The 25,402-nt window shown below is 35.2% G+C and overlaps 1 protein-coding gene across 5 annotated transcripts in view; it reads left to right on the forward strand.

Moving 5' to 3' along the window:
- Pkg21D (Protein kinase, cGMP-dependent at 21D) overlaps positions 1-25,402 on the forward strand; it is a 263,107-nt gene that overhangs the window by 97,101 nt on the left and 140,604 nt on the right. For all 5 annotated transcript variants that reach the window (XM_089089512.1, XM_089089514.1, XM_089089515.1 and 2 more), the window contains exon 4: positions 4,748-4,890. In XM_089089512.1, coding sequence (XP_088945638.1) covers positions 4,748-4,890 — 143 coding nt within the window. The remainder of the gene's footprint in view (positions 1-4,747; positions 4,891-25,402) is intronic.

Genomic DNA, 25,402 nt, shown 5'->3' on the forward strand with positions numbered 1-25,402 from the left:
TGCGGCGCATCCTGCGGAGCTCTCCTGCGGTGCCTCCCTGCGGCACATCCTGCGGCGCTTTCCTGACCCACGGCGCATCCCTGCGGCACATCCTGCGGCGCTTTCCTGGCCCACGGCGCATCCCGGCAGCGCTTCTCTGGTCCGGGGGACCTTTGGGGGCCGGGGGAGGGCCTTTGGGGCATAGGGAGGGCCTTTGGGGGTCTGGAGAGGCAGTTGGGGACCGGTGGAGGGCCTTTGGGACCCCGTTGGTCCTTTGGGAGCTCGATGGGCCTTGGGGGACCGGCGGCGGGCCTTTGGGGCACCGGGAGGGCCTTTGGGGCACAGGGAGGGCCTTTGGGGGTCCGGGGGGGCAGTTGGAGACCGGTGGAGGGCCTTTGGGACCCCGTTGGTCCTTTGGGAGCTCGATGGGCCTTTGGGGACCGGAGGAGGGTCTTTGGGGGCACAGGGAGGGCCTTTGGAGCACATGGATGGCCTTTGGGGGTCCGGGGGGACAGTTGGGGCCTGGGGGGCCTTTGAGGACCGGGGGCTTCCTTCGGGGTTGGGGTAGGAGGATTGGAACCCTTTGGGGTTGGGTTAGAGGACCTCACAACACTGTTCAAATGAAACTTGTGTATTATAACGACCACAGAGTTTCACCATTAAATTCTCTTCTAAAATCTCTTCAAAAATCATCTTTTAAAATGTCTCTATCTGTTTCGCCGAAATAGTTCCATAACCCGTCTAAAATAGTTTCGCCCAAATAATCCCTAAACGTAAATTCAGCGTGTTCCTTTTGTTTTTGGCATCTCTGCGCTAATGCATTTCAAATTAATAAGAAACCTTTTCGCGCGCTAAAACAATTCATCGCTAAGATATTTCTTGCCTAATTGTTTCCATGGCCTTTGGTTATTATTATCCTTTGGAGTTCGACCAAAAGAACTGTTCCCGAGGCAAAGACATTAATGATTTGGATCTATTCCTGGAGAATCGTTTCTAGGCGAAAATTTTTAAAGTCTGACAGATGATGTCATTGATTGATTGATCTGTCAAGAAATGGGAAATTAATTTGTTGTTTCTAAGGGGAATTATTGATTCACGATAGGTGAATTGAGGTCGACAGCACATGTGTTCCAAATTCCCAATCGATTACGCAATCAAGTTCTCGGAAACTGTCAGCATTAGACTAAATTGTAGGTGGCAGCAGGGGTGTCGCGTGGCGCTGGTACCCCCTCCTCTACTGATAAGTAGTCTATCAATGACTATGGGATACTACCTGTTCATTTTCTGTACATTTTCAAAGTTCAAGCATTGCTTTTTGCGATTTTGATTATGCTAAATACCACTCCGTGAGCTTTTTATTATTTTCTCCCTCTCTCTATGGTCGATAAGATCGGTCCGCGCATTAGGTACTTATGGCATCGTTCTAAGTAGAGTTTTCTGGTTCTTACTCTTTTTTTTGGGGGGAGGGGTTTATTTTTATTGTTTATAATCATTCTCGCAGTTCTAAGATTATTATGAAATTGTATATACCAGAAACCCACTCCCTTTGCTTGCTACAGTTGCCAGCTCCGGCATTGGATCCTTGCGATCCAATGCCGGCATTGGATGCCTTTAGCCCTCATAAATTTGCCAGAACGAAAAATCTTTATATAAAATCAACTTTGTTTGTTCTTCTACTTGTACGTGCACCATGACCAAGCGTTTCCGCCTTAACTGGCATCTGAAGAAAGTTTTTGAATGAGGCTCTTCTACAATGGTCGGTCTTGTAACAAGTCTGCAGCCAGGGAAGGATCTAGAGGAAGATCTTGGAGGAGGCCCATTGTGACAAGAGTGTCAATGAGCAAAATATTGGGGGGGAGGGCAATGTGACAAAGGTGCAAATGATTGACCAAATTGACAAATTTATTATAAAAAAAGAGTGAAAAAACAAGGAAAGAGGACGCAATAAAAAATCTTGGGGGTGGGGGGGGGGGGGCGGGGTCCTCCTGGTCCCCTGGATCCACCACTGTCTTCAGCGAACTTCGTCCAGCATTTGTCCCAGTTCTGTCAAAATTTGTAGAGATCTCCAGCTGGGGCTGAATCTTTTTAACTTGTGTCGATCAATGATTCTTTAGTTGGCTCCTTGTCTTCCTCTACCATGTTGTCAAGGGTTCAGTAAGCAGTGTCTGTTTAATGAAGCGGTCCTAAGAGCCGGGTAATGCGTTTTCAAGATAACGGTGTCGGCAGAGTTTGATGATGCTTGAGATTCTGTCATCTGGATACGTAAGATCGATGGTAGGCCATGGTGGTCGAAAATCTCCTGAGCACGCCTCTGAACTGCCTTGATGAGCCACGATTCAACACCATAAGGCTTGATTGCCTTCAATATCGACTTATATATGTTTAACCTATTCGTAAGATTGTATTTCAGTGTATCCAGAGATGCTTGCCGAGCAGAGCGAATACTTTCTGAGCTCTACATATTCTTCTACTGAAATCTTGATCAAACCCTTCCGTGGAAATTACCTCGACTCACCGATAAACAAAACTGTCAACTTTTTCGAGAAGTTAAGAGGGTAAGTCGATAGTCTGTTGTGATACTCAGATGAAGAACTTTTTTTTCCTACTTATATGTAGGTCAAGGTAGGCTGAGAAATGGTCCGCTACGTCAAGAATTTGGTGGGCTGAGTCTGAGTTCGACACAAGAAAATCTACATGTCTGTGTAATCTAGATCTGTCAAGCTGAAATTCTACCCGCTACTTTTGCTTAAATTTCACAAAATTGTATTCAAGGATCCAATCGACACGTAATTGAAAAGAGTCGGAGAAAGTATGTGTGAAGGAACTGAGAATGAGGGAAAAGAACCGATGTGTGTGCGTGTGTGTATGTTCTTGTATGTACGTGTGTATGTGTGTGTGTTCACTTAAAAACAAACTAAACTAATTAAGCTAGAAACGTGACTGGTTCGTGCAGAGTAATTTTGGAACCATGAGAATGTACTTACCACTATAAAAATTGAAAATATTTCGATAGCCTAAAACAGATTTTGAAATGTGTCCTTTTACACAATAACAGTCAGTGTAACCGCAATAGTGGGGACCTAATGAGGAGCGGTGTTTCTTCTGTACATTATTTAAAATAAAATTAAAAGATGTTGGATAGGTCGAGCATAGCATTAAAAAACGAACTGAAATAAAAGTAAATAAACAAGTTTTTCGAAAGAACGTATAAAATGACATTAAAACTACAAACGAACAGAAACTATCCGGTATGCAATGAATTTTGCCACCTGGTCTTATTTCAGCCCCCAACCCTTTGTACGCTCAAATTTAAATAGTGTTTAGCTTGATCAATAGTATATTTTCTGTTCGCTTTGAGTTTTAATATCACTCTTCACTCTCATCTGAAAAACTAGGTTTTTAAAGTTTAATTATAGTCTATGTCAGAGAAGATCATCTGAAGTTGTTCCACTTTTGTTGCTTTGAGTCAAGTTTCTGCTTTCGATTGGAAAGCTCCGTTCTTAAAGGCAAGGAGGAAGGCACCAGTTTCAAGTTGCAGTTAAAATAAAATCAAGAAGCGCTTGAGACGTATGACGGTTTCCTTACCCCATCGCCAAATAAAGTAATTTTGAGATTCAACAAGGCGCTTTATTCCATAGTTGCTGGTGTGATGCCATCTACTGTCACTAGCCATTTCTAATCCTTATTTCAGTTAAGCATATCAATGCATATCTGTGTTTCGGACATTGGCAGAAAATAGGATATCACATGTACCACCTAAAACTTAATATTCCTTTATTCAGTGAAGGAATTGGAGCACATCCTTTGCTCCTGTCTTAGTAATGATATTAGGTAGTTGGCCGTGGCAAAAAAAGTAACTTTTTAACCAAGACAGATGGATGGATTCTTTTAAAGCTGACCAATATTTCTTGATGAGCTAATAAAAAAAATATGGCATCAGCTGTTTGTTACAGAAAACATTCATAAGATGCGCCATATTGATAATTTTATGGGGTCGACAACTTCATTGTTGTGATACATATCGCAAAAAGATCAAATAATGAATGCGCGTCAAACATCCAAGCCACACTTAGTCCTTTCCCACTTGCAACTTTTAGCAGATTCAAAAAAAAAATATTTATCCTTTGGCAGTTTCTTTAAAAATTCGGCTACGATGGGCCGTGATTTGCTCTTCACTAAATTCAAGCTACTGTTGCTACCAGAAGCTAGGCAGGCAGCATTCTCTTTAAATTGGAAATCTATAAGGATTCTACTCTGCATGTTTGGAGTTGCAAAGTAGGTCCGTGGTCCCCAAAAGTGTCAATTACCAACAATATAGGAAGGGCTAGTATTTTATCTGTTTTTTTTTGTCTAATGAAGATATAAACAAATTGTGTTTTCCGAAACCTAGGTGGGCAATTTTTTTCTAACGAAAAAACAAGACGAAATTGTATTTTTCAAAAACCTAGGCTCTCCCTAATTGGCACCCTGGAAGCCCTGGTGGCGTCAACATTGACACTGTGAAATCCATTCCCCGTCCCCTGAAGTTTTTATAATTGACGTTGCCGGGTAGCCCCTGCATCACACCCCTTCTCGCCATCAACTTTTTAGCAGGGCGAAAGAAACATAAGTCTTTTGCTTTACTGCAGTCTACTTGTCCATAAAGATGGGACGAAGGAACCAAGAGATTCATCTAAGAATACCGGCGGAAGTTATGGTTTGATTTTGGAAACATGTTTTCATCCTTTATTAGTTTTTAAACTCTATTAAATATGAGTTTTTTTTTCAGGACAAAGCAGCTAATTAAAGATGCACTACAAGAAAATGATTTCCTTAAGAATTTGGATACCGGTCAGGTCCGTGAGATTGTTGATTTCATGTACCCTTGTAACTTTGATGCAGACAAATATGTAATACGCGAAGGAGATCAAGGTAAGTTTTCTAAACTTCCTTAAGGTAAGCTCGTAGTAGCATTTAGGTTGCAAATTGCTTCAGTTTTGAAGTTGTTTAAAAGCTTTTTCTTTACTTGATCAAATAAACAGAAAGATTAAAGTAATCTAAATAGGTTTAAAATCCTATATCAGGTGGAGCTTCTTCCTGAAATTGAACATGTGATCAAATCTATCACCCTAGCCATTTACGCGTTTTATCCATTTCTTCCATGTGTTCATAGCCTTTTATTATGTCACCGAACTGTCTCAATTCTCCAGATATTGATCCTGTATATGCAGAATTATCTGGTTTCTGGTTTCTTCAGATATTGACCCTGTATATGCAGAATTATCTGGATGCATTGGTGCTTGGATTGATATTCTCGGCAATTCTAAGTACACCTCTATGGCCGTAAAATTGGCAGATATCGATTATGATCCCATTATTTAAGAAAGGAGAAAGAAACCTACACAAGAACTATAGGGGGATAAGTTTAGGAAGTTCTATCAGTAAGCTATTTTGTAGAGTCCTTTCTAATAGGATGGATAAATGGTTGCATTATAAAGGTATATTAATTGAATGTCAGGCAGGGTTTAGGGAAAACTATAGTACAATTGATCAAATATTTTGTGTACAGGCTTTAGCTAGTAAATATGCGAGGCATAGGAAAAATAGGCTATATACGGCGTTTTTGGACATTAGGGGTGCATTTGACGAAGTTTCAGTTTGTTGAAAGCGGTGTTGGTGAAATTAGGATTGCCAATTATGTTAGTATAAGTTATAATGAAAATGTATGAGGTGGTTAAAGTAGTAGTGAAGGTAGGTATTTCTTATTCTAGGCCAGTTTTAAGTAATGTAGGCCTCAAACAGGGATGCACTCTATCACCGCGTTTGTTTTCTCTTTTTATTAATAATATTAAGCAGTATTTTAGAAATAGAAATGTCCCTATGTTAAAATTAATGTCGCTGGAGCTGTTTTGTTTATTATTTGCAGATGACAGTATTGCTTGCGAAATCGGCTCCTGATTTTCGCAAGATGTTAGAGATTTTTGATAGTTATCTGGAGAGTAAAAAATTAGTTTTAAATATGAAAAAATCAGTTATATTAGTTTTTGGAAATGATGAAAGGGAAAATAATAAGTTTTATTTTAAAGGGAAAGAGATGAAGGAAGTTAAGGATTATATTTATTTGGGATGTAAGTTCACAAGTTCAGGGAAATGGAGTGATCAGGTGCAAATAGCGAGTTGGAAGGGTCAGAAGGCTTCATGGGCATTATTGAAGAGTCCCCTTAGGCATCTAGGACCGGCAGATATTAAGCTACAGAAGAGACTTTTTGAGACGAAAGTAGGCCCATCATTGAGTTACGGTGGGGAAGTTTGGGGTTTTGAAAAAGGGGAAAAAATAGAGAGAATTTATTTAGGACATTTCAGGAGACTTTTAGGGCTAAGCGGGAAATTTAATAATCTGGTGTTAAATGGTGATCTAGGATTGTTTTCATTGAGAATAAAAAGATTGGTTAGAATGATAGGATACTGGGAAAAGGTGATTGGTTTACAGAATAATAGGTTAGTAAATGCAGCTTATCTGGAGGTGTTGCAGGATAGAAGGAAAAGTTCATGGGCTTCCCAGGTGAAATCAATCTTAAATAGTTCTGGGTTATCAGGTGTTTGGAATGAAGGGAAGGGGAGAGGGCTGGAAGTAGGAAATGTAGCAAAACTAGTAAAGGGAGTGCTTGAAGATCAGGAGATTCAGAAATGGCAGTGTGAAGTCGCAGCCTCGGTGTCCCTCGGCATTTACCGGCAATGGAAGGAGGTCTGGGGATATGATAATTATTTTAAAGCGGATTTAAATAGTGAAGAAATTAAGTGGTATATATCAGGGAGGGGTAATTTTCTAGCACTTGGAGAAAGGAGAAAATATTTAGGGAGGGTAAGGGTAAAGGAGGGTCCTTACTCATGCCCTATGTGCGGAGAAAATGGGGAGGATCTGCTTCACTTCATGGCCCTTTGTCCCGAATTACAGGATCTAAGGAAATATTTATTTTTTGTTAATGTGGGGACAAGTGAGTGGTTGGTTTCAGTAATGAGATCAAAAAATTATGGGACAATAAGAATGATAGCAAAGTATATAAAATTGTGTATGTCACATAGAGATAGATTTTTGTAAAAAGGGGTGGGGTGAGTGTGGAAAGTATTGTTGTATGTTTGTAAGTTGTTTTCTTGTTTGTTATTTTTGTAGTCATGGCCCTTGATTGATGTAACATACATCTATCTATTTATGTTAGTTTAATGATATCGTGTGCTTTATTATGTTTTTGTAATGTTTTGTAATTTTGCGTTGTTATTGTTATGTAGGCTACCATACTTTGCTATGAGTGTTATAATCATGTTATTATTTTTTATGTTATTATTATTTACTATTGACCCTGGTCGCTCCATACCAACAGTTCGTTACCATGAGTAGTTTAGTAAGCTTTCCTAAGCTATAATTCCACAATTCAGTAACTGCACCTCAAATTTTTGTTATCCCTAATGAATTTTTAGTGCCGAAATGAAGTAAAATAGTGACTATTTTATGAACAAGAGGCGTATTAATGATAAACATAGGGTGTGTTCCAGGTGAAAATTCGAATTTAATTCGTATTTACTTCAAATTTAATACGAATTAACTGCCAACCTGGAACAGTTTATTAACTAATGCCTTAATATACATTGTAATTTATTATTATAAATTACTTTAATTATTATAAATTAAAATGTAATTTATTGTAATTTATTATACACGAGTAATTTTAATGAGGAATGAGTAAAATATGAAAAATATGAGTTTTGATTCCTTAATACTCATTAATTACTGTTAGATTGGTCATTTGCCTCCATTTTTCCCACTTTGATGATGAATGTACAGCAAAAGACGTATTTTGCATTATATTGATAATTCACAGTCTCATTTATTGGTGATTTCAAATAATTTTCTTCCAAGAATTCAAATATCTTTGTATCTTGAAAAATAAAAACCATTCTCAAAAAGAACCCCGAAAAGTTCTCATCAATATTTGCATGTTGCAATAAAGATCTCTTCAATATTTACAATATTGTTACCCCTAAAGGCATAGTTATTGCAAGTATGCAAGCATGATTTTGCAAGTATGCTGAACAAAATGGCTGTCTCAAAATTTTTATTGGATGACTTTTGGATAAAAGGGACATGGGAGGGGGCTAGTTGCCCTCCAATCTTTTTTTTCCTTAAAAAGGACACTAGAAATTATTTCCATTCCAATGCATCCTCTCTGAATCTTCTAGGACCATTAGTTCAATAGGATCGCCCCTGAAAAAAAGAAAGAAACACGCATCCGTGATCTTTCTTTTGGCAAAACAAAAGCAAAATTTCATATTTTTGTATATAGGACCTTGAAACTCCTACAGAAGGATTTTCTGATACGCTGAATCTGATGGTTTAATTTTCATAAGATTCCTTGACTTTTAGGGACTGTTTCCCCCTTTTTCAAAATCAGACAAATTTTTTCAGGCTTTCAGCTTTTGATGGGTAACTTTAAACTTGACAAATCTTTTATATTTGAAATCAGTATAATAAGCCGATTCTTTTGATGTATCTATTGATATCCAAATTCCTTTTTTAGAGCTTCGGTTACTATTGAGCCGAGTCGCTCCTTACTTACAGTTCGTTACTACGAGCTGTTTGATATCAAAAGGAACCCACAGCCAATATAAAAAATAACGAATGTGGCCCAATGCTCACAGTGTGGATTCAATGTTGATTTGAAATGAACAGAATCTAAAGGACACCCTAGGCGGTCAATCATTTTGATCAAAAGCTTCCGTCAATCAATTGAATAAATCATGATTGACCATTTAGGAACCTGTTTGACGCTTGGGGCAAGCGTTGACGCTTGACAAAATGATTGACCGTCTAGGGTGTCCTTAATAACTCGCTTGATGAAAGCAAACGTTTACAAAGTTTTAAGAACTACAATTCACAATATGAATAATGAGCTATATAATGACGAAAAAAAAAACTGGAACACAACAACAACTGGAAACAAAAAGAAAAGAACTTTGTACTTCAGGATTTTAATTTGAAACAGGGATTTCAAGCTTCCCTTAATTTTCCATACTTTCTACTTTCCTTATTTTCTATATTGGGGTAATCCCGTTAGTTTTTTTTTTTAGATTTTGCGTCGTCATGTCTGGCCAATTCGGTAAAAAAAAAAAAAAAAAAAAAAAAAAAAAAAAAAAAAAAACATGATCTTAGACAATTTTATGAAGTCTATAAAGCAAACAATGGAGAAAAATTAAAAATAGGATGTAGTATATCCTTGTTTTGGTTTTAACGTGCCGATCATCTGGCAGAAGAAATGTCAGAATTCTAAAGGAAGGTATGCGCTTGGGTACGAAGAATGTGATTAAATACATCTGTGTATGAACTTAGTTTAACTGGCTTTTAAAAATCTACAGATTAAAGACCAAATTCATATTTATCTTGTTAAGCTCATTTTCTTCAACTCACCGAATTTTATTTGTATTTGTATTAAATTAATAAAAAAATATTTTCAACTGAAAGTAAGGAGTAACATCAAAACTTAAAACGAACAGAAATTACTACTTAAATGAGGGAGTTTGCCCTCTCTTCAATACCTCGATATTTACGCTAAGTTTGACTTTTTGTTTCAATTCTTTAAGAACGACTCTTGAAACACACGGGTCGTTTAAATAGAATAATAAGTTTTTTTCAATGTTCTAAAAAAGATTTTAGCACAGAGCGAGGCATTGAGGAGAGGGCAGCCCCCCTGATATAAGTAATAATTTCTGTACGTCTTAAGTTTTGATCTTGCTTCTTACTTTCACTTGAAAAAAACGGCACTTGTATGGAATCTAGTACACACACGAAGAAAAACGCATATAGAATATCAAAGATGCTATTCAAAACCGGGTTTCCGCTAGCTAGTGAGTTGTTTTTCACTTCATGAAAACTATTTAATCTTTAGTTTTTTGGTGTTGAAGGGGCAATAATAGGTACCTAGGTTAGGTTATGTTAGATTACGTATTTAATATATCTTATGCTTTACCCCATCCCACCCCTGATATGTGCAAATATATAGCCCAAATTTGTTTCTAAACTATTATATTTCCTTCCTGAATTGTTTTATTTCATTACCGTTAGCCAAACTTCACATTTCGCGTGTGTACTAGATTCCATACAAGTAACAAAAAAACGTGTTATTCTTATTTAATCAAACAGCTCGTGGTAACGAACTGTAAGAAAGGAGCGACACGGTTCAATAGTAACCGAAATTCTAAAAAACAGAATTTTTATATCAATAGATATATCAAAAGAATCGGTTTGTTATGCTGATTCCAAATATATGTAATTCATTAAGAAGCTTTGTATTTTTGCCAAAAGAAAGATGGATGTTTATTTTTTATTTTTTTTCCCAGGGGTGATCTCATCGAACCAATAGTCTTAGAATATCAGGAAAGAGCTCATTGGAGCGGGAATTAAAAGTTCGAGGGCTCTTTTTAAGTGACCAAAAAGATTGGAGGGCAACTAGCCCCTCTCCCACTCCCTTGTGTCCTTAAAGTCGTCCCATCAGAATTTTGAGATAGCCATTTTGTTCAGCATAGTGAAAGGCCCAATAACTATACCTTTGGATATAACATTACCCCCCCCCCCCCTCCCACAGTCCCTGGGGAAAAGTCTTTAAGTTAAAAATTTTGCCAATTGTTTACGTATAGTATTTGTTATTGGGAAGTATGTATAAATTTTTCGGTTGGTGGGGGAGGGGTTTGGTTGGTGGTGAATTTTCTGCTTGGGGGATTTTCCACGGGATAATTTTCTATCGGGAGGGAAATTTCCAGGGGGTGAACTTCCCAGGAAAATTTCGTACGGGGGGAGAACTCCTGAATTTGCCAGAATTCTTTTAGGAATTTCTTTTTATTAGTCTTACTTTCACTTCCTCGAGTTAATTTTAAATATGGAGATATTAAGGGGGATTGTCTGGGGGGTAAATTTTTACTGGGTTAGAGTTGTCTAGAGTATCTTTCCATAGGAAGGGGGATTTTTCACGGGAGAATCCAAAGGGAATTTTCTGCGGGGGTAACTTTCTACTGAGGGGTGGGTTATTTGCGGGAAAGCTTTACCCCGGAGGAGGGGATTTCCGGCATGATTTTAAAAATGAATCTTTTCAAATGAAAGTCTTTTTCAAATGAAATTGCGCAAAGAAAAATTTTCACCAGGAACCGGCCGCAAGAAATTTTCGGGGGGAAATTTTAGCCAGAATGAAATTGTCTGAGAGGAATTTTTCTGGGGGGGGGGTATTTTACGCGGTAATAAGTTTCCATGGATGAATTGTCCATGGGGAGAAGGAATTTTTCACGGAGGAGGAGCCGGTTTTCCCGGTATTATTTAAAAACGATCAGAAATTAACAAGTTTTAAGATAAAAAAAACAAGTTTTTTCAACTGAAAGTAGGGAGCAAAATCAAAACTTAAAACGAACAGAAATTATTACTTACGGGAGGGGGGCTGCCTTCTCCTGAATTGCTGCCTTCTCCTGAATACCTTGCTCTTTATGCTAAAGTTTTAGTTTTGTCCCAATTCTTTCAGAACGACTCCTGAAACACACGGGCCATTTGATTAGAATAATAAGCGTTTTTAAATGTTCTAAAAAAAAAAACTTTATCGTAAACAGCGAGGTATTAAGGAGGGGGCAACCCCGCTCATATAGGTAATAATTTCTGTTAGTTTTAAATTTTGATGTTGCTCCTTACTTTCAGTGGGAAAAACGTGTTTTTTTTTATTTAATATAATTAAGATCAATTTGATATCAATGTTACGTAAAGCCAAATCCGTTTTCAGCTCCTTTTTTATTATATGTATAGATTCTCGAGAAGAAAGAAAAAACACTTTTAAGTCTGTTTTGAACACGAGTTTAGTTTTTTATGATGGGCTGAGGGAGGTATTAATCCCTATGTTATTATTTCTATGGCTATATCCAATTATCCATATGAACCTACAAACCACAAGTGAATCAAATAATAAAGAAAAGTGAACCAGAAAGTAGAATAAACAATGGAAATAAAAAAAAACAACTAACTTTTGGATTCTTATTGACTTGGTTTTGAGCGGCTCAAATGGAAGATTTATTTTATTTTAGTTTTTTATGACCAAATGTAAAATATAGTAAACATTAGTTGACAGGAAAAGAATAGGAACCTAAACATGTCAAAATAAAGAATGTAAAAAATGTGTAAAACATCTAATATGTAAAAACCATGTAATATGTAAAAAAATAATATGAAAAATAAATAAATAAAACCAATAAGTATCTTCTATATACATTAACAAGAAGTTTCCATATTTTTGGGAAAACCTCTTAAATATACATGTTACTCAAGTTTATTAATCTAGTTTTAGAGTTTTGTTAGAATTAAAGGAAGTATTTTGCAACAACAGCAAAAAAAGACATACGACAAACAAAATAACAGAATATTGGAAATATATTTGTTAATCTTTAAGGAACATTCTCTTTTTCTTATCTAAACGCAAGTTGACTCCTAAAGAGAGAAAAATGAATTTTTCTATTTTTTTTTTCCTGAGCATCTAACATTAACATTTTCATGGAGATGTATTTTGGATCTCCTTCCATGACGACAAAAGGATAGCAAAATGAAGTTGTTTATTGACATATTTTAAGGGAAGTAATAAACGGAAATGGAATATGAAACTGTTTTGGCCTTGTTAAAGGAAACACGTGGGGAAACAGAGATAAGAAAGAAAAAATTTTAAAATAAAATGTGTAAAACAAAGAATCTGATTTAAACTAAAGCAAATTTATAATCCAAGGGCATCAGTTTGATTCATTTGAAATACAAGTTATTCAAACACCAAAATGAAAATACAATGTCATTGGAAAGTCTTTCACTGCTTATAAAATTTATCTGTAAGTAGTATGTACATATGGAATTCTGAGGGTTTATGTTCCTTCCTATGCTATTCTGGGGGTTTATGTTCCTTCCTATGCTATTCTGGGGGTTTATGTTCCTTCCTATGCTATTCTGGGGGTTTATGTTCCTTCCTATGCTATTCTGGGGGTTTATGTTCCATCCTATGCTATTCTGGGGGTTTATGTTCCCTCCTATGCTATTCTGGGGGCTTATGTTCCCTTCCATGCTATTCTAGGAGCTTATGTTCCTTCCTATGCTATTACCATGGCTTATGTTCCCTCCCATGCTATTTTATGGGCTTATGTTCCCTCCCATGCTATTATAGGGGCTTATGTTGCTTCATATGCTATTACAAGGGCTTATGGTCCCTCCAATGATATTTTAAGTGTTTATGTTCCCTCCCATTCTGTTATATGTTCCCTCCCATGCTATTTTATGGGCTTATGTTCCCTCCCATGCTATTCTAGGAGATTATGTTCCTTCCTTTGCTATTATAGGATCTTACTTTCCTTCCTATGCTAATATAAGGACTTATGTTCCCTCCCATGCTATTCTAGGATCTTATGTTCCCTCCCATGCTATTTTAAGGACTTATATTCCCTCCCATGCTAGTCTATGTTCCCTCCCATGCTATTCTAGGATATTATGTTCCTTACTATGCTATTACTAGGGATTATGTTCCCTCCCATGCTATTTTAAGGGCTTATGTTCCCTCCCATGCTATTCTAGGAGCTTGTGCAGTCAGAATTTGTAAATGTATATATTTTTTTTTCTTTCCGTATTTTCAAAAATAAGACAAATTTTCTCAAGAGCGTAACTTTTGCTGAGTAAAACTTAAATTTGTTTCTAAACTATTTTATAATAATCCTATTTCATTTTCTTTCATTACCATTAACCAAATTAGCAGTATATAAAAGAGTGGTTATAACACAGAAGTAGCATATAGCTTATCATACTTTTCTATAGATTTATAAAACCTTACCTGTAATTTCTCTTTTAAGCAAGATGTTTTCTAATGCAAAAATCCATTATTTCTTTAAACAAACTCTATATAAATAAATCACTATTTCACAGTTGATGGTTGAACAAACGTTCTTAAACTGGGATGTGTTTTGCACTTAGCTTTGTGCGTATTTAATCCTTTATCAAAATAAGCCATCGGGAAGGTTGAATATTAATCCGACAGGTATAATTTGAATGTTAATCGCACGTTACAAAGTGGGTTTCAAATAACCGGATGTTTTTATCTTAGATGAAGAGAGATATTAACACAAGAAAAAGGATTCTTAATAATTTAAAATGTGACAACGCAGTGTTATCAAAAACATTATTTGGACGAAACCGTTTTAGACATTTCGGCGAAACAGTTAGAGACATTTTAAAAGATGATTTTAGAATATGTTTTTTCGAAGTTCATCTTGAATTTCTGTCGTGAAATGCAAGAGTTGGAATATTTCAGTAGTGTTTTGTTGTGCTTTACCTTGTCACAGTTACATTCTGTTGATTTTCATAGTTCATTTTGAATTTCTTTCATTGATATGCAAGAGTTGGAATATTTCAGTAGTGTTTTGTTGTGCTTTACCTTGTCACAGTTACATTCTCTTAATTTTTCAAAGTTCATTTTTGAATTTCTTTCGTGAAATGCAAGAATTGGAATATTTCAGTAGTGTCTTGTCGTGGTTTACCTTGTCACAGCTAGTATTCTGCTCAGTATTGCTCAGTATTCTGTTGATTTTCATAGTTCATTTTGAATTTCTTTCATTGAAATGCAAGAGTTGGAATATTTCAGTAGTGTTTTGTTGTGCTTTACCTTGTCACAGTTACATTCTCTTAATTTTTCAAAGTTCATTTTGAATTTCTTTCGTGAAATGCAAGAATTGGAATATTTCAGTAGTGTCTTGTCGTGGTTTACCTTGTCACAGCTACATTCTCATGATTTTTCAAAGTTCATTTTGAATTTCTGTCGTGAAATGCAAGAGTTGGAATATTTCAGTAATGACTTGTTGTGCTTTACCTTGTCACACTTACATTCTCTTGATTTTTCGAAGTTCATTTTGAATTTCTGTCGTAAAATGCAAGAGTTGGAATATTTCAGTAGTGCTTTGTTGTGCATTACCTTGTCACAGTTACATTCTGTTGATTTTGATAGTTCATTTTGAATTTATTTCATTGAAATGCAAGAGTTGGAATATTTCAGTAGTGTTTTGTTGTTCTTTACCTTGTCACAGTTACATTCTCTTAATTTTTCAAAGTTCATTTTGAATTTCAATCGCGAAATGCAAGAATTGGAATATTTCAGTAGTGTCTTATCGTGGTTTACCTTGTCACAGCTACATTCTCATGATTTTTTAAAGTTCATTTGGGATTTCTTTCATTGAAACGCAAGAGTTGGAATATTTCAGTAGTGACTTGTTGTGCTTTACCTTGTCACAGTTACATTCTCTTGATTTTTCGAAGTTCATTTTGAATTTCTATCGTGAAATACAAGAGTTGGAATATTTCAGTAGTGTTTTGTTGTGCTTTTCCTCGTCACAGTTACATTCTGTTGACTTTCATAGTTCATTTTGAATTTTTTTATTTGAAATGCAAAAGGTGGAATATTTCAGTAGTGTATTATTGTGCTCTACCTTGTCAAAGTTACATTCTCTTAATTTTTCAAAGTTCATTTTGAATTTATTTCGTGAAATGAAAGACTTGGAATATTTCAGTAGTGTCATGTTGTGGTTTACCTTGTCACAGCTACATTCTCGTGATTTTTCTAAGTTCATTTTGAATTTCTGTCGTGAAATTCAAGAGTTGGAATATTTCAGTAGTGACTTGTTGGGCTTTACCTTGTCACAGTTTCATTCTCTTGATTTTTCGAAGTTCATTTTGAATTTTTGTCGTAAAATGCAAGAGTTGGAATATTTCAGTAGTGTTTTGTTGTGCTTTACCTTGTCACAGTTACATTCTCTTAATTTTTCAAAGTTCATTTTGAATTTCTTTCGTGAAATGCAAGAATTGGAATATTTCAGTAGTGTCTTGTCGTGGCTTACCTTGTCACAGCTACATTCTCATGATTTTTCTAAGTTCATCTTGAATTTCTGTCGTGAAATGCAAGAGTTGGAATATTTCAGTATTGACTTGTTGTGCTTTACCTTGTCACAGTTACATTCTCTTGATTTTTCGAAGTTCATTTTGAATTTCTGTCGTGAAATTAAAGAGTTGGAATATTTCAGTAGTTTTTTGTTGTGCTTTACCTTGTCACAGTTAAATTCTGTTGATTTTCTTAGTTCATTTTGAATTTCTTTCATTGAAATGCAAGAGTTGGAATATTTCAGTAGTGTTTTGTTGTGCTTTACCTTGTCACAGTTACATTCTCTTAATTTTTCAAAGTTCATTTTGAATTTCTTTCGTGAAATGCAAGACTTGGAATATTTCAGTAGTGTCTTGTGGTGGCTTAACTTGTCTGAGCTACATTCTCTTGATTTTTCTAAGTTCATTTTGAATTTCTGTCGTGAAATGCAAGAGTTGGAATATTTCAGTAGTGACTTGTTGTGCTTTACCTTGTCACAGTTACATTCTATTGATTTTTCGAAGTTCATTTTGAATTTCTGTCGTGAAATGCAAGAGTTGGAATATTTCAGTAGTGTTTTGTTGTGCTTTACCTTGTCACAGTTAAATTCTGTTGATTTTCATAGTTCATTTTGAATTTATTTCATTGAAATGCAAGAGTTGGAATATTTCAGTAGTGTTTTGTTGTGCTTTACCTTGTCACAGTTACATTCTCTTAATTTTTCAAAGTTCATTTTGAATTTCTTTCGTGAAATGCAAGAATTGGAATATTTCAGTAGTGTCTTGTCGTGGTTTACCTTGTCACAGCTACATTCTCCTGATTTGTCAAAGTTCATTTTGAATTTCTTTCGTTGAAATGCAAGATTTGGAATATTTCAGTAGTGAGTTGTTGTGCTTTACCTTGTCACAGTTACATTCTCTTTATTTTTCGAAGTTCATTTTGAATTTATGTCGTGAAATGCAAGAGTTGGAATATTTCAGTAGTGACTTGTTGTGCTTTACCTTGTCACAGTTCCATTCTCTTGATTTTTTGAAGTTCGTTTTGAATTTCTGCCGTGAAATGCGAGAGTTGGAATATTTCAGTAGTGTTTTGTTGTGCTTTACCTTGTCACAGTTACATTCTCTTAATTTTTCAAAGTTCATTTTTGAATTTCTTTCGTGAAATGCAAGAATTGGAATATTTCAGTAGTGTCTTGTCGTGGTTTACCTTGTCACAGCTACATTCTCATGATTTTAAAAGTTCATTTTGAATTTCTGTCGTGAAATGCAAGAGTTGGAAAATTGGGGTCTTAGTCCACCAGCCTGAATGATGGAAATCCACTAGCTCAGTATTGGGGTCTTAGTCCACCAGCCCGAATGGTGGAAATCCACTAGCTCAGTATTGGGGTCTTAGTCCACCAGCCTGAAGGATGGAAATCCACTAGCTCAGTATTGGGATTTTAGTCCACCAGCCTGAATGGTGAAAATCCACTTGCTCAGTATTGGGGTCCTATTCCACCAGCCTGAATGGTGGAAATCCAAAGCTTTACCTTTTCACGGTTATACTCTCTTGATTTTTCGAAGTCCATTTTGATTTTTTTTCTTAAAATGCAAGAGTTGGAATATTTCAGTAGTGTTTTGTTGTGATTTACCTTGTCACAGATACATTCTATTGATTTTAAGAATTTCATTTTTAATTACTTTCTTGAAATGCAAGAGTTGGAATATTTCAGTAGTGTTTTGTTGTGCTTTACCTTGTCACAGTTAAATTCTGTTGATTTTCATAGTTCATTTTGAATTTCTTTCATTGAAATGCAAGAGTTGGAATATTTCAGTAGTGTTTTGTTGTGCTTTACCTTGTCACAGTTACATTCTCTTAATTTTTCAAAGTTCATTTTGAATTTCTGTCGTGAAATGCAAGAATTGGAATATTTCAGTAGTGTCTTGTCGTGGTTTACCTTGTCACAGCTACATTCTCCTGATTTTTCAATGTTCATTTTGATTTTCTGTCGTGAAATGCAAGAGTTGGAATATTTCAGTAGTGACTTGTTGTGCTTTACCTTGTCACAGTTACATTCTCTTGATTTTTCGAAGTTCATTTTGAATTTCTGTCTTGAAATGCAAGAGTTGGAATATTTCAGTAGTGTTTTGTTGTGCTTTACCTTGTCACAGTTACATTCTGTTGATTTTAATAGTTCATTTTGAATTTCTTTCATTGAAATGCAAGAGTTGGACTATTTCAGTAGTGTTTTGTTGTGCTTTAACTAGTCACAGTTACATTCTCTGAATTTTTCAAAGTTCATTTTGAATTTCTTTCGTGAAATGCAAGAATTGGAATATTTCAGTAGTGTCTTGTCGTGGTTTACCTTGTCACAGCTACATTCTCATGATTTTTCAAAGTTTATTTTGGATTTCTTTCGTTAAAATGCAAGAGTTGGAATATTTCAGTAGTGACTTGTTGTGCTTTACCTTGTCACAGTTACATTCTCTTGATTTTTCGGAGTTCGTTTTGAATTTCTGTCGTGAAATGCAAGAGTTGGAATATTTCAGTAGTGACTTGTTGTGCTTTACCTTGTCACACTTACATTCTCTTGATTTTTCGAAGTTCATTTTGAATTTCTGTCGTGAAATGCAAGAGTTGGAATATTTCAGTAGTGTTTTGTTGTGCTTTACCTTGTCACAGTTACATTCTGTTGATTTTCATAGTTCATTTTGAATTTCTTTCATTGAAATGCAAGAGTTGGAATATTTCAGTAGTGTTTTGTTGTGCTTTACCTTGTCACAGTTACAATCTGTTGATTTTCATAGTTCATTTTGAATTTCTTTCATTGAAATGCAAGAGTTGGAATATTTCATTAGTGTTTTGTTGTGCTTTACCTTGTCACACTTACATTCTCTTGATTTTTCGAAGTTCATTTTGAATTTATGTCGTAAAATGCAAGAGTTGGAATATTTCAGTAGTGCTTTGTTGTGCTTTACCTTGTCACAGTTACATTCTGTTGATTTTCATAGTTCATTTTGAATTTCTTTCATTGAAATGCAAGAGTTGGAATATTTCAGTAGTGTTTTGTTGTGCTTTACCTTGTCACAGTTACATTCTCTTAATTTTTCAAAGTTCATTTTGAATTTCTTTCGTGAAATGCAAGAATTGGAATATTTCAGTGGTGTCATGTAGTGGTTTACCTTGTCACAGCTACATTCTCATGATTTTTCAAAGTTCATTTTGAATTTCTGTCGTGAAATGCAAGAGTCGGAATATTTCAGTAGTGACTTGTTGTGCTTTACCTTGTCACAGTTACATTCTCTTGATTTTTCGAAGTTCATTTTGAATTTTTGTCGTAAAATGCAAGAGTTGGAATATTTCAGTAGTGTTTTGTTGTGCTTTTACCTTGTCACAGTTACATTCTGTTGATTTTCATAGTTCAAATTGAATTTCTTTAATTTAAATGCAAGAGTTTGAATATTTCAGTAGTGTTTTGTTGTGCTTTCCCTTGTCACAGTTACATTCTCTTAATTTTTCAAAGTTAATTTTGAATTTCTTTCATGAAATGCAAGAATTGGAATATTTCAGTAGTGTCTTGTCGTGGTTTACCTTGTCACAGCTACATTCTCATGATTTTTCAAAGTTTATTTTGGATTTCTTTCGTTGAAATGCAAGAGTTGGAATATTTCAGTAGTGACTTGTTGTGCTTTACCTTGTCACAGTTACATTCTCTTGATTTTTCGGAGTTCGTTTTGAATTTCTGTCGTGAAATGCAAGAGTTGGAATATTTCAGTAGTGACTTGTTGTGCTTTACCTTGTCACACTTACATTCTCTTGATTTTTCTAAGTTCATTTTGAATTTCTGTCGTGAAATGCAAGAGTTGGAATATTTCAGTAGTGTTTTGTTGTGCTTTACCTTGTCACAGTTACATTCTCTTAATTTTTGAAAGTTCATTTTGAATTTCTTTCGCGAAATGCAAGAATTGGAATATTTCAGTAGTGTCTTGTCGTGGTTTATCTTGTCACAGATACATTATCATGATATTTCAAAGTTCATTTTGAATTTCTGTCGTGAAATGCAAGAGTTGGAATATTTCAGTAGTGACTTGTTGTGCTTTACCTTGTTACAGTTACATTCTCTTGATTTTTGAAGTTCATTTTGAATTTCTGTCGTGAAATGCAAGAGTTGGAAAATTGGGGTCTTAGTCCACCAGCCTGAATGATGGAAATCCACTAGCTCAGTATTGGGGTCTTAGTCCACCAGCCCGAATGGTGGAAATCCACTAGCTCAGTATTGGGGTCTTAGTCCACCAGCCTGAATGATGGAAATCCACTAGCTCAGTATTGGGATCTTAGTCCAACAGTCTGAATGGTGGAAATCCACTAGCTCAGTATTGGGGTTTTAGTCCACCAGCCTGAATGGTGGAAATCCACAGCTTTACCTTGTCACAGTTACATTCTCTTGATTTTTCGAAGTTCATTTTGAATTTCTGTCGTGAAATGCAAGAGTTGGAATATTTCAGTAGTGTTTTGTTGTGCTTTACCTTGTCACAGTTACATTCTGTTGATTTTCATAGTTCATTTTGAATTTCTTTCCTTGAAATGCAAGAGTTGGAATATTGCAGTAGTGTCTTGTTGTGCTTTACCTTGTCACACTTACATTCTCTTGATTTTTCAAAGTTCATTTTGAATTTCTGTCGTGAAATGCAAGAGTTGGAATATTTCGGTAGTGTTTTGTCGTGGTTTACCTTGTCACAGTTACATTCTGTTGATTTTCATAGTTCATTTTGAATTTCTTTCATTGAAATGCAAGAGTTGGAATATTTCAGTAGTGTTTTGTTGTGCTTTACCTTGTCACAGTTACATTCTCTTAATTTTTCAAAGTTCATTTTGAATTTCTTTCGTGAAATGCAAGAATTGGAATATTTCAGTAGTGTCTTGTCGTGGTTTACCTTGTCAAAGCTACATTCTCTTGATTTTTCGAAGTTCATTTTGAATTTTTGTCGTGAAATGCAAGAGTTGGAATATTTCAGTAGTGACTTGTTGTGATTTACCTTGTCACAGTTACATTCTCTTGATTTTTTGAAGTTAATTTTGAATTTACGTCGTGAAATGCAAGAGTTGGAATATTTCAGTAGTGTTTTGTTGTGCTTTACCTTGTCACAGTTACATTCTGTTGATTTTCATAGTTCATTTTGAATTTCTTTCATTGAAATGCAAGAGTTGGAATATTTCAGTAGTGTTTTGTTGTGCTTTACCTTGTCACAGTTACATTTTCTTAATTTTTAAAAGTTCATTTTGAATTTCTTTCGTGAAATGCAAGAATTGGAATATTTCAGTAGTGTCTTGTCGTGGTTTACCTTGTCACAGCTACATTCTCATGATTTTTCAAAGTTCATCTTGAATTTCTGTCGTGAAATGCAAGAGTTGGAATATTTCAGTAGTGACTTGTTGTGCTTTACCTTGCCATAGTTACATTTTCTTGATTTTTCGAAGTTCATTTTGAATTTCTGTCGTGAAATGCAAGAGTTGGAATATTTCAGTAGTGTTTTGTTGTGCTTTACCTTGTCACAGTTACATTCTGTTTATTTTCATAGTTCATTATTAATTTATTTCATTGAAATGCAAGAGTTGGAATATTTCAGTAGTGTTTTGTTGTGCTTTACCTTGTCACACTTACATTCTCTTGATTTTTCAAATTTCATTTTGAATTTCTGTCGTGAAATGCAAGAGTTGGAATATTTCAGTAGTGTTTTGTTGTGCTTTACCTTGTCACAGTTACATTCTGTTGATTTTCATAGTTCATTTTGAATTTCTTTCATTGAAATGCAAGAGTTGGAATATTTCAGTAGTGTTTTGTTGTGCTTTACCTTGTCACAGTTACATTCTCTTAATTTTTCAAAGTTAATTTTGAATTTCTGTCGTGAAATGCAAGAGTTGGAATATTTCAGTAGTGACTTGTCGTGGTTTACCTTGTCACAGCTACATTCTCATGATATTTCAAAGTTCATTTTGAATTTCTTTCGTGAAATGCACGAGTTGGAATATTTCAGTAGTGACTTGTTGTGCTTTACCTTGTTACAGTTACATTCTCTTGATTTTTGAAGTTCATTTTGAATTTCTGTCGTGAAATGCAAGAGTTGGAAAATTGGGGTCTTAGTCCACCAGCCTGAATGATGGAAATCCACTAGCTCAGTATTGGGGTCTTAGTCAGACAGCCCGAATGGTGGAAATCCACTAGCTCAGTATTGGGGTCTTAGTCCACCAGCCTGAATGATGGAAATCCACTAGCTCAGTATTGGGATCTTAGTCCACCAGCCTTGAATGGTGGAAATCCACTAGCTCAGTATTGGGGTCTTAGTCCAGCAGCCTGAATGGTGGAAATCCACAGCTTTACCTTGTCATAGTTACATTCTCTTGATTTTTCGAAGTTCATTTTGAATTTCTGTCGTGAAATGCAAGAGTTGGAATATTTCAGTAGTCTTTTGTTGTGCTTTACCTTGTCACAGTTACATTCTGTTGATTTTCATAGTTCATTTTGAATTTCTTTCCTTGAAATGCAAGAGTTGGAATATTGCAGTAGTGTCTTGTTGTGCTTTACCTTGTCACACTTACATTCTCTTGATTTTTCAAAGTTCATTTTGAATTTCTGTCGTGAAATGCAAGAGTTGGAATATTTCAGTAGTGTTTTGTTGTGCTTTACCTTGTCACAGTTACATTCTGTTGATTTTCATAGTTAATTTTGAATTTCTTTCATTGAAATGCAAGAGTTGGAATATTTCAGTAGTGTTTTGTTGTGCTTTACCTTGTCACAGTAAAATTCTCTTAATTTTTTAAAGTTCATTTTGAATTTCTTTCGTGAAATGCAAGATTTTGAATATTTCAGTAGTGTCTTGTCGTGGTTTTCCTTGTCAAAGCTACATTCTCATGATTTTTCAAAGTTCATTTTGAATTTCTGTCGTGAAATGCAAGAGTTGGAATATTTCAGTAGTGTGTTGTTGTGCTTTACCTTATCACAGATACATTCTGTTGATTTTCATAGTTCATTTTGAATTTCTTTCATTGAAAGGCAAGTTTTGGAATATTACAGTAGTGATTTGTTGTGCTTTACCTTGTCACAGTTACATTCTGTTTATTTTCATATTTCATTTTGTATTTCTTTCATTGAAATGGAATAGTTGGAATATTTCATTAGTGTTTTGTTGTGCTTTACCTTGTCACAATTACATTCTCTTTATTTTTCGAAGTTCATTTTGAATTTCTGTCGTAAAATGCAAGAGTTGGAATATTTCAGTAGTGTTTTGTTGTGCTTTACCTTGTCACAGTTACATTCTGTTGATTTTCATAGTTCATTTTGAATTTCTTTCATTGAAGTGCAAGAGTTGGAATATTTCAGTAGTGTTTTGTTGTGCTTTACCTTGTCAAAGTTACATTCTCTTAATTTTTCAAAGTACATTTTGAAGTTCTTTCGTGAAATGCAAGAATTGGAATATTTCAGTAGTGTCATGTCGTGCTTTTCCTTGTCACAGTTACATTCTCATGATTTTTCAAAGTTCATTTTGAATTTCTGTCGTGAAATGCAAGAGTTGGAATATTTCAGAGCGACTTGTTGTGGTTTACCTTGTCACAGTTACATTCTCTTGATTTTTCGAAGTTCATTTTGAATTTCTGTCGTGAAATGCAAGAGTTGGAATATTTCAGTAGTGTTTTGTTGTGCTTTTACCTTGTCACAGTTACATTCTGTTGATTTTAATAGTTCAATTTGAAATTCTTGAATTGAAATGCAAGACTTTGAATATTTAAGTAGTGTATTGTTGTGCTTTACCTTGTCACAGTTACATTCTCTTAATTTTTCAAAGTTCATTTTGAATTTCTTTCGCGAAATGCAAGAATAGGAATATTTCAGTAGGGTCTTGTCAGGGTTTACCTTGTCACAGCTACACTCTCATGATTTTTCAAAGTTTATTTTGGATTTCTTTCGTTGAAATGCAAGACTTAAAATATTTCAGTAGTGACTTGTTGTGCTTTACCTTGTCACAGTTACATTCTCTTGATTTTTCGGAGTTCGTTTTGAATTTCTGTCGTGAAATGCAAGAGTTGGAATATTTCAGTAGTGACTTGTTGTGCTTTACCTTGTCACACTTACATTCTCTTGATTTTTCGAAGTTCATTTTGAATTTCTGGCGTGAAATGCAAGAGTTGGAATATTTCAGTAGTGTTTTGTTGTGCTTTACTTTGTCACAGTTACATTCTCTTAATTTTTCAAAGTTAATTTTGAATTTCTGTCGTGAAATGCAAGAGTTGGAATATTTAAGTAGTGACTTGTCGTGGTTTACCTTGTCAAAGCTACATTCTCATGATATTTCAAAGTTCATTTTGAATTTCTGTCGTGAAATGCAAGAGTTGGAATATTTCAGTAGTGACTTGTTGTGCTTTAACTTGTTACAGTTACATTCTCTTGATTTTTCGAAGTTCATTTTGAATTTCTGTCGTGAAATGCAAGAGTTGGAAAATTGGGGTCTTAGTCCACCAGCCTGAATGATGGAAATCCACTAGCTCAGTATTGGGGTCTTAGTCCACCAGCCCGACTGGTGGAAATCCACTAGCTCAGAAGTGGGGTCTTAGTCCACCAGCCTGAATGGTTGAAATCCACTAGATCAGAATTGGGATCTTAGTCCACCGGCCTGAATGGTGGAAATCCACTAGCTCAGTATTGGGGTCTTAGTCCACCAGCCTGAATGGTGGAAATCCACAGCTTTACCTTGTCATAGTTACATTCTCTTGATTTTTCGAAGTCCATTTTGAATTTCTGTCGTGAAATGCAAGAGTTGGAATATTTCAGTAGTGTTTTGTTGTGCTTTACCTTGTCACAGTTACATTCTGTTGATTTTCATAGTTCATTTTGAATTTCTTTCATTGAAATGCAAGAGTTGGAATATTTCAGTAGTGTTTTGTTGTGCTTTACCTTGTCACAGTTACATTCTCTTGATTTTTCAATGTTAATTTTGAATTTATTTCGTGAAATTCAAGAGTTGGAATATTTCAGTAGTGTTTTGTTGTGCTTTACCTTGTCACAGTTACATTCTGTTGATTTTCATAGTTCATTTTGAATTTCTTTCATTGAAATGCAAGAGTTGGAATATTTCAGTAGTGTTTTGTTGTGCTTTACCTTGTCACAGTTACATTCTCTTAATTATTCAAAGTTCATTTTGAATTTCTTTCGTGAAATGCAAGAATTGGAATATTTCAGTAGTGTCTTGTCGTGGTTTACCTTGTCAAAGCTACATTCTCGTGATTTTTCAAAGTTCATTTTGAATTTCTGTCGTGAAATGCAAGAGTTGGAATATTTCAGTAGTGACTTGTTGTGCTTTACCTTGTCACAGTTACATTCTCTTTATTTTTCTATGTTCATTTTGAATTTCTTTCTTGAAATGCAAGAGTTGGAATATTTCAGTAGTGTTTTGTTGTGCTTTACCTTGTCACAGTTACATTCTGTTGATTTTCATAGTTCATTTTGAATTTCTTTCATTGAA

Source organism: Artemia sp. Qi Xiang Cuo, chromosome 5, assembly GCF_049724085.1.
Source record: "Artemia sp. Qi Xiang Cuo chromosome 5, ASM4972408v1, whole genome shotgun sequence".
Classification (NCBI taxonomy): Eukaryota; Metazoa; Arthropoda; class Branchiopoda; order Anostraca; family Artemiidae; genus Artemia; species Artemia sp. Qi Xiang Cuo.